The sequence below is a fragment of the Eucalyptus grandis genome, chromosome 6 (genome assembly GCF_016545825.1).
Source record: "Eucalyptus grandis isolate ANBG69807.140 chromosome 6, ASM1654582v1, whole genome shotgun sequence".
NCBI lineage: Eukaryota > Viridiplantae > Streptophyta > Magnoliopsida > Myrtales > Myrtaceae > Eucalyptus > Eucalyptus grandis.
Genome location: NC_052617.1, coordinates 22,403,574 through 22,416,614, shown reverse-complemented (window position 1 = coordinate 22,416,614; position 13,041 = coordinate 22,403,574). Strand labels below are relative to the sequence as shown.

General features: G+C 38.0%; 1 protein-coding gene across 2 annotated transcripts; it reads right to left on the bottom strand.

Annotated features, from left to right (window-relative positions):
- Positions 1 to 2,583: 2,583 nt before the first annotated feature.
- On the bottom strand, positions 2,584 to 8,320 carry LOC120285936. Of its 2 annotated transcripts, none has more exons than XM_039316140.1 (7): positions 6,762 to 8,320; positions 6,493 to 6,667; positions 5,659 to 5,836; positions 5,476 to 5,559; positions 5,185 to 5,292; positions 3,671 to 3,940; positions 2,584 to 2,904 (listed from the first exon to the last, which is right to left on the bottom strand). In XM_039316140.1, the coding sequence occupies exons 1-7, from the start codon at positions 7,828 to 7,830 to the stop codon at positions 2,806 to 2,808; spliced, it is 1,983 nt and encodes a 660-aa protein (XP_039172074.1). In that variant the 5' UTR covers positions 7,831 to 8,320; the 3' UTR covers positions 2,584 to 2,805. The 2 variants fall into 2 exon arrangements, with proteins under 2 accessions (XP_039172074.1, XP_039172075.1); XM_039316141.1 differs by having other exon boundaries at positions 6,493 to 6,664.
- Positions 8,321 to 13,041: the final 4,721 nt, after the last annotated feature.

Below are 13,041 nucleotides of genomic sequence, written 5' to 3'. Positions count from 1 at the left end.
ACTGAATCAAATCAAATACATTTTAAAAGGCTTATCACAAATCGATATTTATATAGCCTTCCATAAACCATCTCAAAGTCAAGATTTTCATAAAAATGTTTCACAAACCCAAAACATGTAATATTTCTTAACTTCGTTCATCAAACAGAATATATATTCATAAAAAAATTCTCGCACTATTTTCAAATATCAAAACGTAATAAATGCCCGATCTAGCTTTTATACAATAAATATACTTATTCATAACTCATAAATAATCAAATCTTTATTATTTTGAAGACATGAGCTTATAAATTTTTAGAAGAGATAGTATCACTCACTCCGAAATACTTAGGACCAAATAACAAGTTTTACTCGAATTGTCGAATTCGCAATCCTATCAAATAAGTGAAAAGCAATGTTACAATCAAATAAAATGCTACCTCAACTATGAATTGATTAAATTAAGCATGAGTACTTAGAAAACGACTCCCATGCTCTAATAAATTGCTAAACTAAAGTAATTACTCGAAGTTGTCCATAGTGCGGAGCTTGAGCACGAAACTTTATCATCCCATAATTTTCTCCACCAAACTCCGTTTCAAGTGTAGTTATTAATTAATGGAAAGCCCATCCAACAAGAACCCCAATTTAGCCAACCCGAAATCAAGGGAAAATCAACAAAATATGGCCCGAAGTCCTGGTCGTGCACTATTCATCACGAGTGATAAACTTCAAAATTTTGTTTCAAGCAAAATGGAAGTTCAAATCACAATTCGTAAAATCCTATTGCTTTACAACACCTTAAAATTATCATTTCTACAAAAATACACAGTGACTCATAAATCATACTTCGCCACTCGATTTCTCCAAAATTTCGACCCTTTAAGTCCGAAACTACTCTGATTGAATGAACTGGCGGCACAAGCGAGGCTCCCACGATGAGAACGCATGAAACCCTCTTTCTTCTTCTTCTTCCTCTCTTCATCTTTCTTTCTTTGAGCACAAGCTCTCTGCTCTCCGTTTCTCTCTCTCCTCATTTTCTCTTTCTTTCACTTTTATCTCCTCCTTTTTCCCCCTTTTTTTTCTTTCTTTTTTTTCTTTCCTCCTCTCTCTCTCTTCTTTTTCTTCTTCTCTCCCGAAGACTCTCGGTCTCTCTCTTTCTTCCTTCTCCTTTTTATTTTTTGACTGGGTCAAAACCCATATTTTACACCGGCCCCCTTAGTCCGACGACTAGCCCTCCCTCTGGCTAGTTGCTGGAAGGAGAAGGAAGGAGAGAAAAAAATATAAAAATTTGAAAATTTGAAAAAAATTCAAAAAATAAAATAATAGTAAAAATATTGTCGCCAGCACCAGTCCGCCAAATTTTACCGGAAAAACTGAATTAGCACAATTACAAAAGATTTAGAATTAGATTGGCTAAAAAAATAAATTTAATACTGAATCAACATAATTATAATATGTTTAGGAATTTTTTGGTAATTTTTTTGGGACAACTATATTAACTTACCTTCTAAAACTACCCTAGTTTTCAAAGCATTAGAACTCCGAAATTAAACAATTAAGTTTACACTAACCTACCAGGAAAAAAACAAAACAACGATGAGAACTTCAACATAGTTTGGTAAATTTGGATATTTTAATTTTTACTATTTTTTTCTTATTTTTTTTTTTCTTTTTTCTTTTTCATTTTTTTCTTCTTTTGGCCGGTCGCCGCCAAGGCCTTGACCCGACCGGCCGGCGAGGGTCCTTGATCCGGCGAGGCGCGGCCTCGCGGCCACCGCCCGAGCGACGCCGACTCGCCCCCGAGATCCGGCGAGGCCGAGGCTCGCGCCGGCCGGGCGATTACTAGATCGTCGCCCCGGAGATCGGCCTTGATCCGGCGAGGCCGAGCTCGCCCGACGGCGGCGCGGCCTCGCCGGCCACCACCGGGCGGGCGAGGCTCGCCGGCCGGGCGAGGTCGGCCTCTTCTTTCGAGGTCGCCCGGGCCGGCGTGGGTCGGCCTCGCCATGGGGCGAGCTCGAGCTCGCCCAAATCCCGAGGCCGACCTGCCCGCCCCGGGCGAGCCTCGGCCTCGCTTTAGGCCGGCGTGCTCGCCCGGCCATTCAATATGTACAGCACCTAAGAGAAAAAGAAAAAAAAATTTTCTCAAAAGCATTTGTGTTTCTTGTTTTACATACAAAAAAGAAACAAACGCGACCAAAATGCGTATTATACTGTTGTCCTTCGCTGATTCAATATGATTTTAGCATATACAATATTATACTGTTGTCCTTTCGATTACTATGTCAGATGGTACTTTTTCTTCTTTTTTTTAATCTTAGTCTGATGGTACTTTTTCTTTTTTTGGTCAGAAAAGACTAGATATATATTCAAGTAAAGAACAACCCTAACCAGGGCATCGGAACATATTATATCCAACATAACTTGAGGAGAAGAATAAACCTAGTTTGTCTTATGGTACTTTAAACAGCACATATTCGTATCAAAGTCGGCAAAATGCCTAATAAAAATCAACATACAATATTCCAAGGCTCGCATAATTGTAAATTATAAGAAGATGCAGTAGCTCATCAAAGCTCTACAATTAAAAAGAAGATTTCATTTTGAAGCAAATCGCTAGAGGATGCATAAAGCGATAGCGATAGATTAATTTCATTCCCACAAGGCAAAAAAAAGAGAATCGAGGATTATATACATCCTCAGTTTGGAATTCATACATTCTCTCAAGACAAAACTCATACAGTCACAATGACTTTCATTTGCAATCTCTCTCTCTCTCTCTCTCTCTCTCACACGCGCGCGCATTGAGAAAGAGAGGCCAATTCAAATGACCGCACTTCCACAAGATAAGAAGTGTTCCCACATAATCTTTACTGCATCTTTAAGCATATCACAGAATGAATCAGCTCCCAGATTCTGTCCCTGAAAATCGTAGTAGCAGTAAACATGTAAAAAAAAAATCCCAAAACCATCAGTTATTGACATTTGTGTACTCGTCAAGCATAAAGTGTAGGACGCAATTAAGTACAGCACCTAATTTGAGATCTGACGATGAAGACAATGCCAAGGAAGCCACGAGGAATGATAAACCCACATGTATAGTTTATTACAGGCAGCTCAATTTGTAAGAAAATACTCAAGCCTTTGCCTCGGAGACAAATCCCTTTACATTATATTTAATGTAAAAAAAAGAGTTATATAACACATGGTGTTTCGTTGAGAGCAAAGCATTCTCACGAAATGGTAGATTCAACACACAGAATCAAATTGATATCTCCAGAGGCAGAGTCGCGATTACAACTTCTATAGAATTTGCAAAGTTGAAAGAATGCAACCCTATATAACAGCTGAAATACTTCAAAGTAAAAGAACAGTATTTCAGAATTGCTTCATCTATCAAAGGATAAATTTGTTGAAGAGGCAATTCTAGTGAAAATAGATTTAAACTTAAAACTTGGCATGAACTTTATCAGATTTCAGAAGCTACTGGAAATTCTATGCCTAAAATAAGTTAAACATGCATTGGAAGACTTTCACAGATCAGCTATGAATCCAGACATTAAAGGACGCTTAAATATTGAACCAATGGTCAGACCAACAGCTGGAGCACATGGAATCAATTCGCATTCACAAAGCACAACACACGCCAAAAAGCTAAATTTATCATAACAAGGGAATAAGAACTTACATGCAATTCAGAAGTCAATCCATTCAACTTCAGGGTAATTTCTTCAGTAACTTGCCCATGGGAGCTCCTAAAATCAAACCGATCGGCATGCTTCACCTTCAGCCTCATGGATGAATTATTATAATTTCTAGAGATTGTATGCCAAGCCCCAACAACCCTGTATCTATCCCCAGAAAATGCCTTCCTTAGAGGCCATCTTAAACCCCCCTTTACACTAGAATCTAAAACTGCAGAAGAAACCATATCCCAAATGCTGTTCTTTTCATCTTCCTGCAAACATGAACAATTTGAAGTAAATTAAAAGGAGTACAATTATGATGGCAATGTGGCAAAAAAGTTGATTGCACAGGGAAATAAACTTCAGTTCAAAAATTATCTCAAGCATAATTTGCTGGGAAATTGGGCTGTGAACGAAAATTTTGAGAATGGAACCATTGGTCCTTCCCCTTCTCGTTTACATACTGACTGGCCCAGGAAAAGTCTCCAGGTAAAGCAATTTGCCATGGTACGTAACCCATAACATGGCCAACAGTCATTCTTCGCAAATAATCCACCAAGCTATGTTGCACCTATAGTTCCATAGGTAGGGCTTAATACAAAGAGGTAATTACCGCAATAAGAGCCACAGTCCGTCTGGATTGGGTCTTACATTACTTTTTACCTTATCAAAATTTAGCTACCCACATGCTTGAACATTTTTCAGATTCAAAACACTTGAAACTTTCACAAAATTCAAATGTAGACATGTAGATTCACATATAATATTGTAGGCAGTTTAAAAGACAATAAAGCACTACCTCAAATTTATTGGTTTCACTACATTTGTAATAGTAACTACTCTCTTTCGAAATCCTCTGTTTTCACTGACTTAGAAGACATTGATACAAATGCCCTTCATGAATACTATAGATTCTGCAAGCTACTCCCCTATCACATTTATATTATAAAATAAAAAGATCTGAAAGACATTAGCAAGGGATTGGCCAGATTGATTGACCGAATATGCACTTCATGGGATACAATGAATAGTGAAGCCTCACTAAATTCCCTCTTTGCTGCTAAGTATAGGTTTTAGATTGCTAAGCCCGCAGCACCCCGTGGGAGTTCCACTTCCCAAGGACAAGGAGCTACCCTCCCAAGTCCCAACGGACGGGATGAGGATACTCCTTATCAATCTTCAGGCATGGGCATGGAAGTACCTCATAGGATCAGGTATGCACTTGATCCTATGAATAAGTACTTCACAGGGTGGACTTGCACAATTTTGAAAGAAGTGTTGGTCCAATTCTACCTTCTAATGAAGAGCTTGGAGTGCCATGTATGATTGGAAAACTAGGTAGCTCGGTCGAAGGAGGAGGGAAAAGGAGGATTTTCCCCATTGAAGACTAGGTTGATAAGATTTTTTTTTTTTTTTAATAATTTTTTAAAATTTGAATTTTGGCTGGAAAGTAAAAAAAATAATAATCTGTCTTTACTTTAAGAAAACAAACAAGCCCTTAGCTTCAATTACTTACGCTAATAGCTGTAAAGAGTCTCTTGGCGCGCAACATCAACCTCATATCCAGATCCTTATTCAGGCACGATACATCAACAACCACGTGTCGCCTCTGGCCTAATTCGACCTAAAACCAAAATTTGTAGTTGTCAATACCTTTATAAACAATGACAAAAACCCAATCATCTAGGAATAGGTATACATATACAACTCCCCACAATTAGCATGATGCACGAACTTTTTAGCACGAAACAAGTAGGATAATATTTAGCATAATCTCTCATTTATGTAGTGAGAAGCAGGAATTTGCCTTATATGGCTCAAGTCGCTGCTCTGCCTCAATAACTCTACATTTGCAGCAGATGGTCACACCTGGCCTGGACAAATCACATAACTGCACCACAGAAAGATGGATGCAACTGACCAGTCAAAATCATGGAAATGCATAAGAAAGACAAAAAAGTAAAAAAGTAGAAACTAGAGACTTAAGCACCTTGACAAGATATATATCCTTTTCATCTTTAAAACTAAGGCCAATCTCTGGGATAACTTTATGAGTCAAATTTTCCAAATATGAGGAGGGAAGATTTGTGTAAAATATCCTTTTCAACCATTTTAACGAGGCCTTTGTAACCATATGTCCACGAGTTTCCACTGGAAATGAAGTACTCCTGCGCCCAAAAATTATGTTAAGCTTATGTTCTATCTTGTCATCCAAAAATTCACAACTAAACTGAAAATGATTATTATAAGGAGTTCAACCTCCCAACTATGCAAAACAATTATGCTTTGTTAGCAGCAATGCCTAGCTTGAGTGGTATTTGCAATGTAGAGCGCGACTTTAAAGAGATACAACAAGCTAGCTGTTCTGAAGTATGAGAAATTTGCATGATCATGCAGCAGAATATTGAGATTCTAAAAAATTTAAGTAGCCTTACTAAGGGTGTGTTTGGATAGCTATTTCCATTTTTCTTTTTGTATAATCTAAATAGTGCAACACATGCACTTTGACTTCTTCTTTTCTTTTTTTATATTCCTAAACACTTGAAACTTGCGCAATATACATCAACACGAAGATCCACATATATACTTTTCATAAGTTTTTGAAATTAATTGGGCAGAAAAGCAAAAGGGTACATTTTACTCATGTAATTCTAAACAAGCAAGCCCTTGATGAATTTCCTTGGTGTATGCAACCATTGCCAAATGCTGAACTCTCTCTGAACCAAGTTTAGGTCCACAGGGACCTCAACCAATGAAACAGAGCCAAATGTTACATAAAGTAGCAGTAGCTAATTATTCACGAAAATTAATTTAAGCAACTTACCCACGAAAAATAATTTTCCCGAATCTAGCAATCATTGTTGGTTTTATGCCATCCAGGTTCTGATCCTTAATCTCACTCCTCAAAGCTTTGAATGAACAAACTAAATCTTGCATCATAGTTTCGGCTATATGCACCCAAGGTTCCTTCCTATGGTGCCGGCCCCTTTCATCATCTTCTAAGAAGCCAAGAATTCCATTAAAATCAACATGAATCCACAACTCAAGATATCTAGAGCACATAGGATCTCATTATCAAAGGACATCACTTACCATTTACCATAGAACTTTTGGCTAAGACTAGTGGTTTCTCTTCTGGTTCCAATTCAATGGCTTCAACAGAGACCGGCCTGAGAAAGACGCCAGGAGGAAGATGATATCCGTAATCATCCAAACCAACAGCCAACCATCTAGATATTGCCTTGCCTGCATACTCGATCCTCCCACTCTGATGAGAAATAGGTTTGGGCGGGGGCGGCTTCAAGTTAAGATCTTTCCTGAATGATGCTGGAACACAGGACGGACCATCCCTCTCCTTCCAATGTCGATTTTTCCCAATCTGATGAGCACTAGTTTCGGGTGACCTCAAGTTAAGATCTTTCCTGAACCGCCCCTCAATCGATGCTGGGAAACGGGACAGGTCATCCCTCTCCTGCCAATGTTGATTCCTCCCATTCTGATGAGCAATTGTTTCAGGCGACCTCGAGTTAAGATCTTGCCAATGTTGATTCCTCCCCATCTGATTCTGATGAGCAATAATTTCAGGCGACCTCAAGTTAGGACCTTCCCTGACTCGCCACACAACCGATGGTGGAACATGGGACGGGCCATCTCTCTCCTTCCAATGTTGATTCCTCCCAATCTGATGAGCAATTGTTTCGGGCGTCCTCGAGTTAAGATCTTGCCAGTGTTGACTCCTCCCTATCTGATTCTGTTGAGCAATAATTTCAGGCGGCCTATTGTTAGGACCTTCCCTGACTCGCCACACAACCGATGGTGGAACACTGGACGCGCCATCCCTCTCCTTCCAATGTTGATTCCTCCCAATCTGATGAGCAATACTTTCAGGCGACCTCCTTGCAACCGATGGTGGAACACGGGATGGGCCATTGCTCTCCTTCCATTGTTGACTCCTCCCAATCTGATGAGCAATAGTTTCAGGCGACCTCCACGCAACCGATGGGGGAACACAGGACGGGCCATCCCTCTCCGTCCAATGCCGATGATTCTGCCCATTCTGATGAGCAGTAGTTTCCGGCGACCTCCACGCAACCGATGCCGGAGCACAAGATGAGCCATCCCTCTCCTTCCAAAGCTGCTTATGCCGAGGAACGTAGGCCATGATAGTTGCAGCAACCCGAAACTTAAAGGTGCAGTCAAGAATAAAACATGCCCACCATTCCTCTCAAGAGGAATAAGAGAATAACACTGGCGGGCGAGTGTTAATCACCTCAAACCCACAGACCAAGAACTGGACTAAAAGAATAGCCTCATTCCATTCACGATACATAGCCACAGAAGCAGAGTTCCAGATGATATCACTCAGAGGCATTCTCCCATTTCATACAAGAGCACAACATCACTAAACGAGAGTAATTTCGAGAATTCACATGTACGAGCGCATCTACAGACAGTACCAGAGCGGGTTCAGTCAGCTGAAGAATGTTTCTTGCTCCTGTCACGACACAGATTGGACTGGCCACGATCGTGGGTCGAATGTAGAACTAGAGAAGCTGAACAGTCACCGCGCTTCTTAGTCTTCTCGCCCGTGGAAGAAGCCAACTAGCTTCGCGAGCAAGTAGAGAAAATTGGAGTGACTGGACCCCATTGACGACAGGGCCTTCCCTAGGAAGGAAACCCTTTTTCGGGAAAACCAGAGGGAGTGAGAATTGACCTGTGTTTGACTGAAAAAATGATAAAGAAAAATTGAATTTTTAGTGAGGAAGGAAAAAAGAATAGGACTCGAAAATTTAACAATTTGAAAAAGAAAAATCCTTATTGTCACCATTTATATTATTTAGGAAAAAGAGTTATCAGAATATATTTTCATTATCAATACAGATTGTTTATCATAGATTGTTGGTAATGATAAAATTAATTTTCATTGACTCATTAAATTAAGCAACAAAGATGATTAAATGTAGAAAATTTATTTTTCAAATTATTGATTGCGAAAGGCTTGGCAATTTTCCCTTTACAATTTTCTTTTCCTTGCTTATCTTGTATGAACCAAATATAATTACAAATGAGGAAATGAAGATGAAAGAAATTTGAATTTCGTCAATTTGTTTGACATTAAATTGAATAGAAATGACCGGGAAAGAAATGAGACGTTTTTTATTATTATTTGCATGTGAAAACAAAAGAGTGACGACAAGACTGGGAAAAAGGAAAAGTGAAAGAGAGTAGTTTATGTATTAGTACCTTTATTCCAATATCTTTTCACATTATATTTAAGAAAATCATTAATTCAATCATAAAATTTTCAATCAAATTAATGTATAAATAAATTTCTGGAAAAAATTCTAAATAAGTGCCTAAAGTGAAATTCTTTTCTCAAAAAAGGTCCAAAGTGAATTTTGTCTCAAATAAAGATACAAAGTGTCCAAACTTATCTCAAATAAGAGCCTAAGCTTGCATATGCATCTCACATGTCGCTCTTCATGCCAAGCATGTCTTTTTCTTTCTTTTTGTGTTTTTCTTCTTTTCTCTTTCGTCTTCTTCTTGATTGTTCTGATAATAAGAAAAAATTAAACCTCGTGCGAGCTAGGAAAAAATGACTCAGAGCCAAAAAGGTGGTGACCTCAACCTCATGAAATGTAAGTCTTGAAATCTAAAGACAAAGTCCAAATCTGGCAAATCCCCTGTTGGTCTCCCCAGAGAACAGAACAATTGACAAAGAAACATATACCCCGCAGCAGTCCAACGCCCAAAACCGCCAAACGTAAGTCATATAACCACGTTAAACAAAAGGGCAAATTTGTTTTGTTTTGTATTTGGGGTTTGGGGATTGGGGATTCCTGAAGTTGAGGAATTGGCCAAAGAAGAAGAGGGGGCAGAAATGGGGACGGGAAGGCCAATGACAAGGGAAGAGACAGAGAAGAGAGCCATCACTTTGCTTGGGTCACGCCCTCTCCCAGACAAATTCACCGATGCCCATGGCCTAGTCCATATCCAGTAGCAGAATGGGGATGCCACCAGAGAAGATGATGAACGAAAAATGAGAAAGGAAAAGAAAAAAAAAAGATGCTCTTGGACGGAAATGTCCCCAAACATAATTTAAAAAGTAACATATGAGAGACACATGTGAGTTGGGGCTCTAATTTGAAATTAAATTGACCACTTCAGCACTTATTAAAGACAAAATTCACTGTAAGGCATTGTTTGAGAAAACAACTTTACTTCATACCCTTATTGGAAATTTCCCCAAATCTTTTGATAATTCACAAAAGTAATTATTTCGATCAATTTTAATTGGAAATCACTTATATGAATGCCTACCATTTTATGTGATATAATCGGCATTAACTCATATAACTTTTGTAAAATTTTAATATTTATTCTATTTTCTTTATTCTCCTTTTTTATTTTTATTTTTTTTCTTATTTCCATCCATCAGCCCGCAACCTTGGTGGTCACCAACAATGGTTGCTGACAATAGGCAAGGGTCCGTGAGCCCTCACCACTCGCTGACAAGGGTGTTAGCCATCGAGGGTCTCTAGTCCATAGTCCAAAAATAAGAAAAAAAGAAAGAAAGAAAAGAAAAAACAAAAAAGGGAAAAATTTTAAAAATTATTTAAATCTTCAAAAATTATCCATGTAAATGTCGACAAACATCCACATTAATGAGAAGAATTACATTGACAAATTGTCAAAAAGTGTAGAAAAAATTGACATAATTGAATTAGTCTCATCACTATTGTAGTGCATAGATACCAACATCAATATGTTGAAAGAACACAGATCAAATACATATAAGGAACTCCTAAAGTAAAGCCCTCGGATCTAAACCAAAATCTAAATTAGGAGAAAAGAGTGGCCTAATCTCAAAGCCACATCACGAACATCCTCCTTGGTGGTTGTTGATTGGACGAATGGCCAAATTGGTCTCTACGTTCACCCAAAATCAGGCGCAAAAATTTATTTACAAACAGAAACCCCCAAAATAGATTGAGAGAGAGAAGAAAAAACAATCAAAGCAAAGAAAAAATTTTCAAAGACTAAGTAGGCTCTTAACTTCAAAAACTGAAGCCGAGAGCCTACAGGAGAACTTCATAAGAGGGAAGAGTTTTTGGAGGAAGAGGGAGTTTTGAGAGATAGAATTTAATACACTGAATCAATATGGAAAATAAAATAAGAAGGAAAGAAAAAAAAGATAATGAACTAAGACGAGAGTTCGTGATTCACTCTACTCCGTATGGATCAAACTCCCCGAATAGTTACCATCGCAACACTCAATAGGAGCTTACTCCTAGATATTTACCAATCGCATTCTCCACTAGGAGATCTGGCTCACATTGATATGATCAGATCATTACAACTCTAAGTCTAGGGTGAGTTTGTTGTACGGAAAAGAAAATATTTTAAAAATATTACTAAAAAAATAATTAATTATATTACTTAAAAAAATTAGTCAATGAAATTTATTTTCATTATTGATAAGAATTTATTCTAACGATTTTCATGGGTGCTAAAAAAATTGTTCATTTGTTCTTTTTTTTTGTAAGCAATGTGAATGTATATTTTTCGAAAAATATTTTTCAAATTTTAAGTTTTTTTGTTAAACAAACGCATCCTTTGATTTTTTTTTTTTTTTCTGTATGTAAGACAACAACACCAATTTCAATTTTCAAAACTTAGCATTTCTGTCCACGTTTGAACAGAAAAATGAAAATTTACTTTGAAAGAGTGACCAAATATTAATTTGGGGACCAAATGCCTCCAAAAATTTTAACTCCGAGGATCAAAATTGAATAATTACAAGGGTACAAATGTTTATTTCACAGCACATCAGGTATATTGTTCACCTTTTGGGATGATCTCCAGTTCTCCTTATTTGAACAACCTCTATTTTTACTGAACTCACACTCTGCATTCTCTCCCTCTAACCAACCTTTACGCCATGAACTAGTGACATTAAAACAAAATATTTGTGAAGTGAATGAGGGAAGTAATGGGAAGAGAGAGAAAAGAGAGAGAGAGAGTTTTACTTATAAAAGAGAGGGTGAGTGGCGAGCACGACTTAAACCATGCAAAACTGGTTATAGGCCCAAGGAGTATGCATGCTCAGCAAAGGAAACCATAGGTGAGAGAACTGGAGAAAAACAAGCCATCAATCATGTTTGTATCAGAAGTGCTCGAGCAAATGAAAGAGAAAGCAAAGGTTCAAGACATTGGAATATACCATAGGATCAGGACCATACCTTTCCCCAGAGATTGCTGGCTGCATATATGTCAATTTCCCACAACTCTTGACCATCCCGATATGAACCTGTCGTTCACTGTTGGCACATCAAGTTCATACGAGGCACAGAGAGAGAGAGATCTGACGTGCTGTACCGACATGAATGTCCACAATTCCTGCGTGAGCTGTTAACACAAAGAAACATAACATCAATGTGTACGACATCATGGACGCCAGAGACTAAATAACAAGTACTCAACCTAATCTCCCTAATATTCTCCAAAAAATCCAAGTGGCCTCCAGCCATACCAGCGCATCCTGCTTTGTTGTGTAAGACATAATGTATCACATCTTTACCCTAGATTTGATCCTTGACTTAATTTGGTTGAAGCCATGTCACTTGTGTCGTCTGATCGCTTGAATGGGGAAATTATATTAACTGACCTTCTAAAGCTATCCAAGTTTTCAAGGCATTCAAGTCCGAAAATACATGAGTTTAAATTGACCTATCGAAGGAAAAAAAAAATGATGAGAACAACACCACTAGTCGCTGATTAGAGAGCATCTTTCAGCATACACGATATTATACTAGCGTTCTTTTTATCAATATGTCTGATGGCACTTTAAATAGCACATTTATCACATCAGAGCTGGTGAAACGCCTAATAAACATCAACATACATTATTTCAAGACTCACATGATTGTAAAGTATAAGAAGATGCAGTAGCTCATCAAGCTCTATAATGAAACAGAAGATTTCATTTTGAAGCAAATCACTAGAGGATACATAAAGCAATAGCAATAGATTAATTTTATTCCCACAAGGTGAAAAAAGAGAATGAGGTATATATATATATATATATCTTCAGTTTGGAATTCATACATTCTCTCAATCATACCACACTCATACCCACTGAGAAAGAGAAAAAAAGAGAATGAGGATCATATATATCTTCAGTTTGGAATTCATACATTCTCACAAGACAAAACTCATACAATCACCATGACTTTCATTCACACACTCTCTCGTACACACTATGAAAGTTCATTCACTCTCTCTCTCTCTCTCACTCATACACACTGAGGAAGAGAGAGGCCAATTCAAATGACAGTACTTCCATAAGATAAGAATTGCTCCCACATCATCT

What these genes read in the sequence shown, in the direction of transcription:
- LOC120285936 (XM_039316140.1), bottom strand. Translation starts at nt 7,830, where the DNA reads ATGGCCTACGTTCCTCGGCATAAGCAGCTTTGGAAGGAGAGGGATGGC. An exon ending in GGGAAAATTATTTTTCGTGG is followed by an intron (nt 5,837 to 6,492) that starts GTAAGTTGCTTA and finishes TTTTGGGCGCAG; the next exon opens with GAGTACTTCATTTCCAGTGG. An exon ending in AGCGACTTGAGCCATATAAG is followed by an intron (nt 5,293 to 5,475) that starts GCAAATTCCTGC and finishes TTTTGGTTTTAG; the next exon opens with GTCGAATTAGGCCAGAGGCG.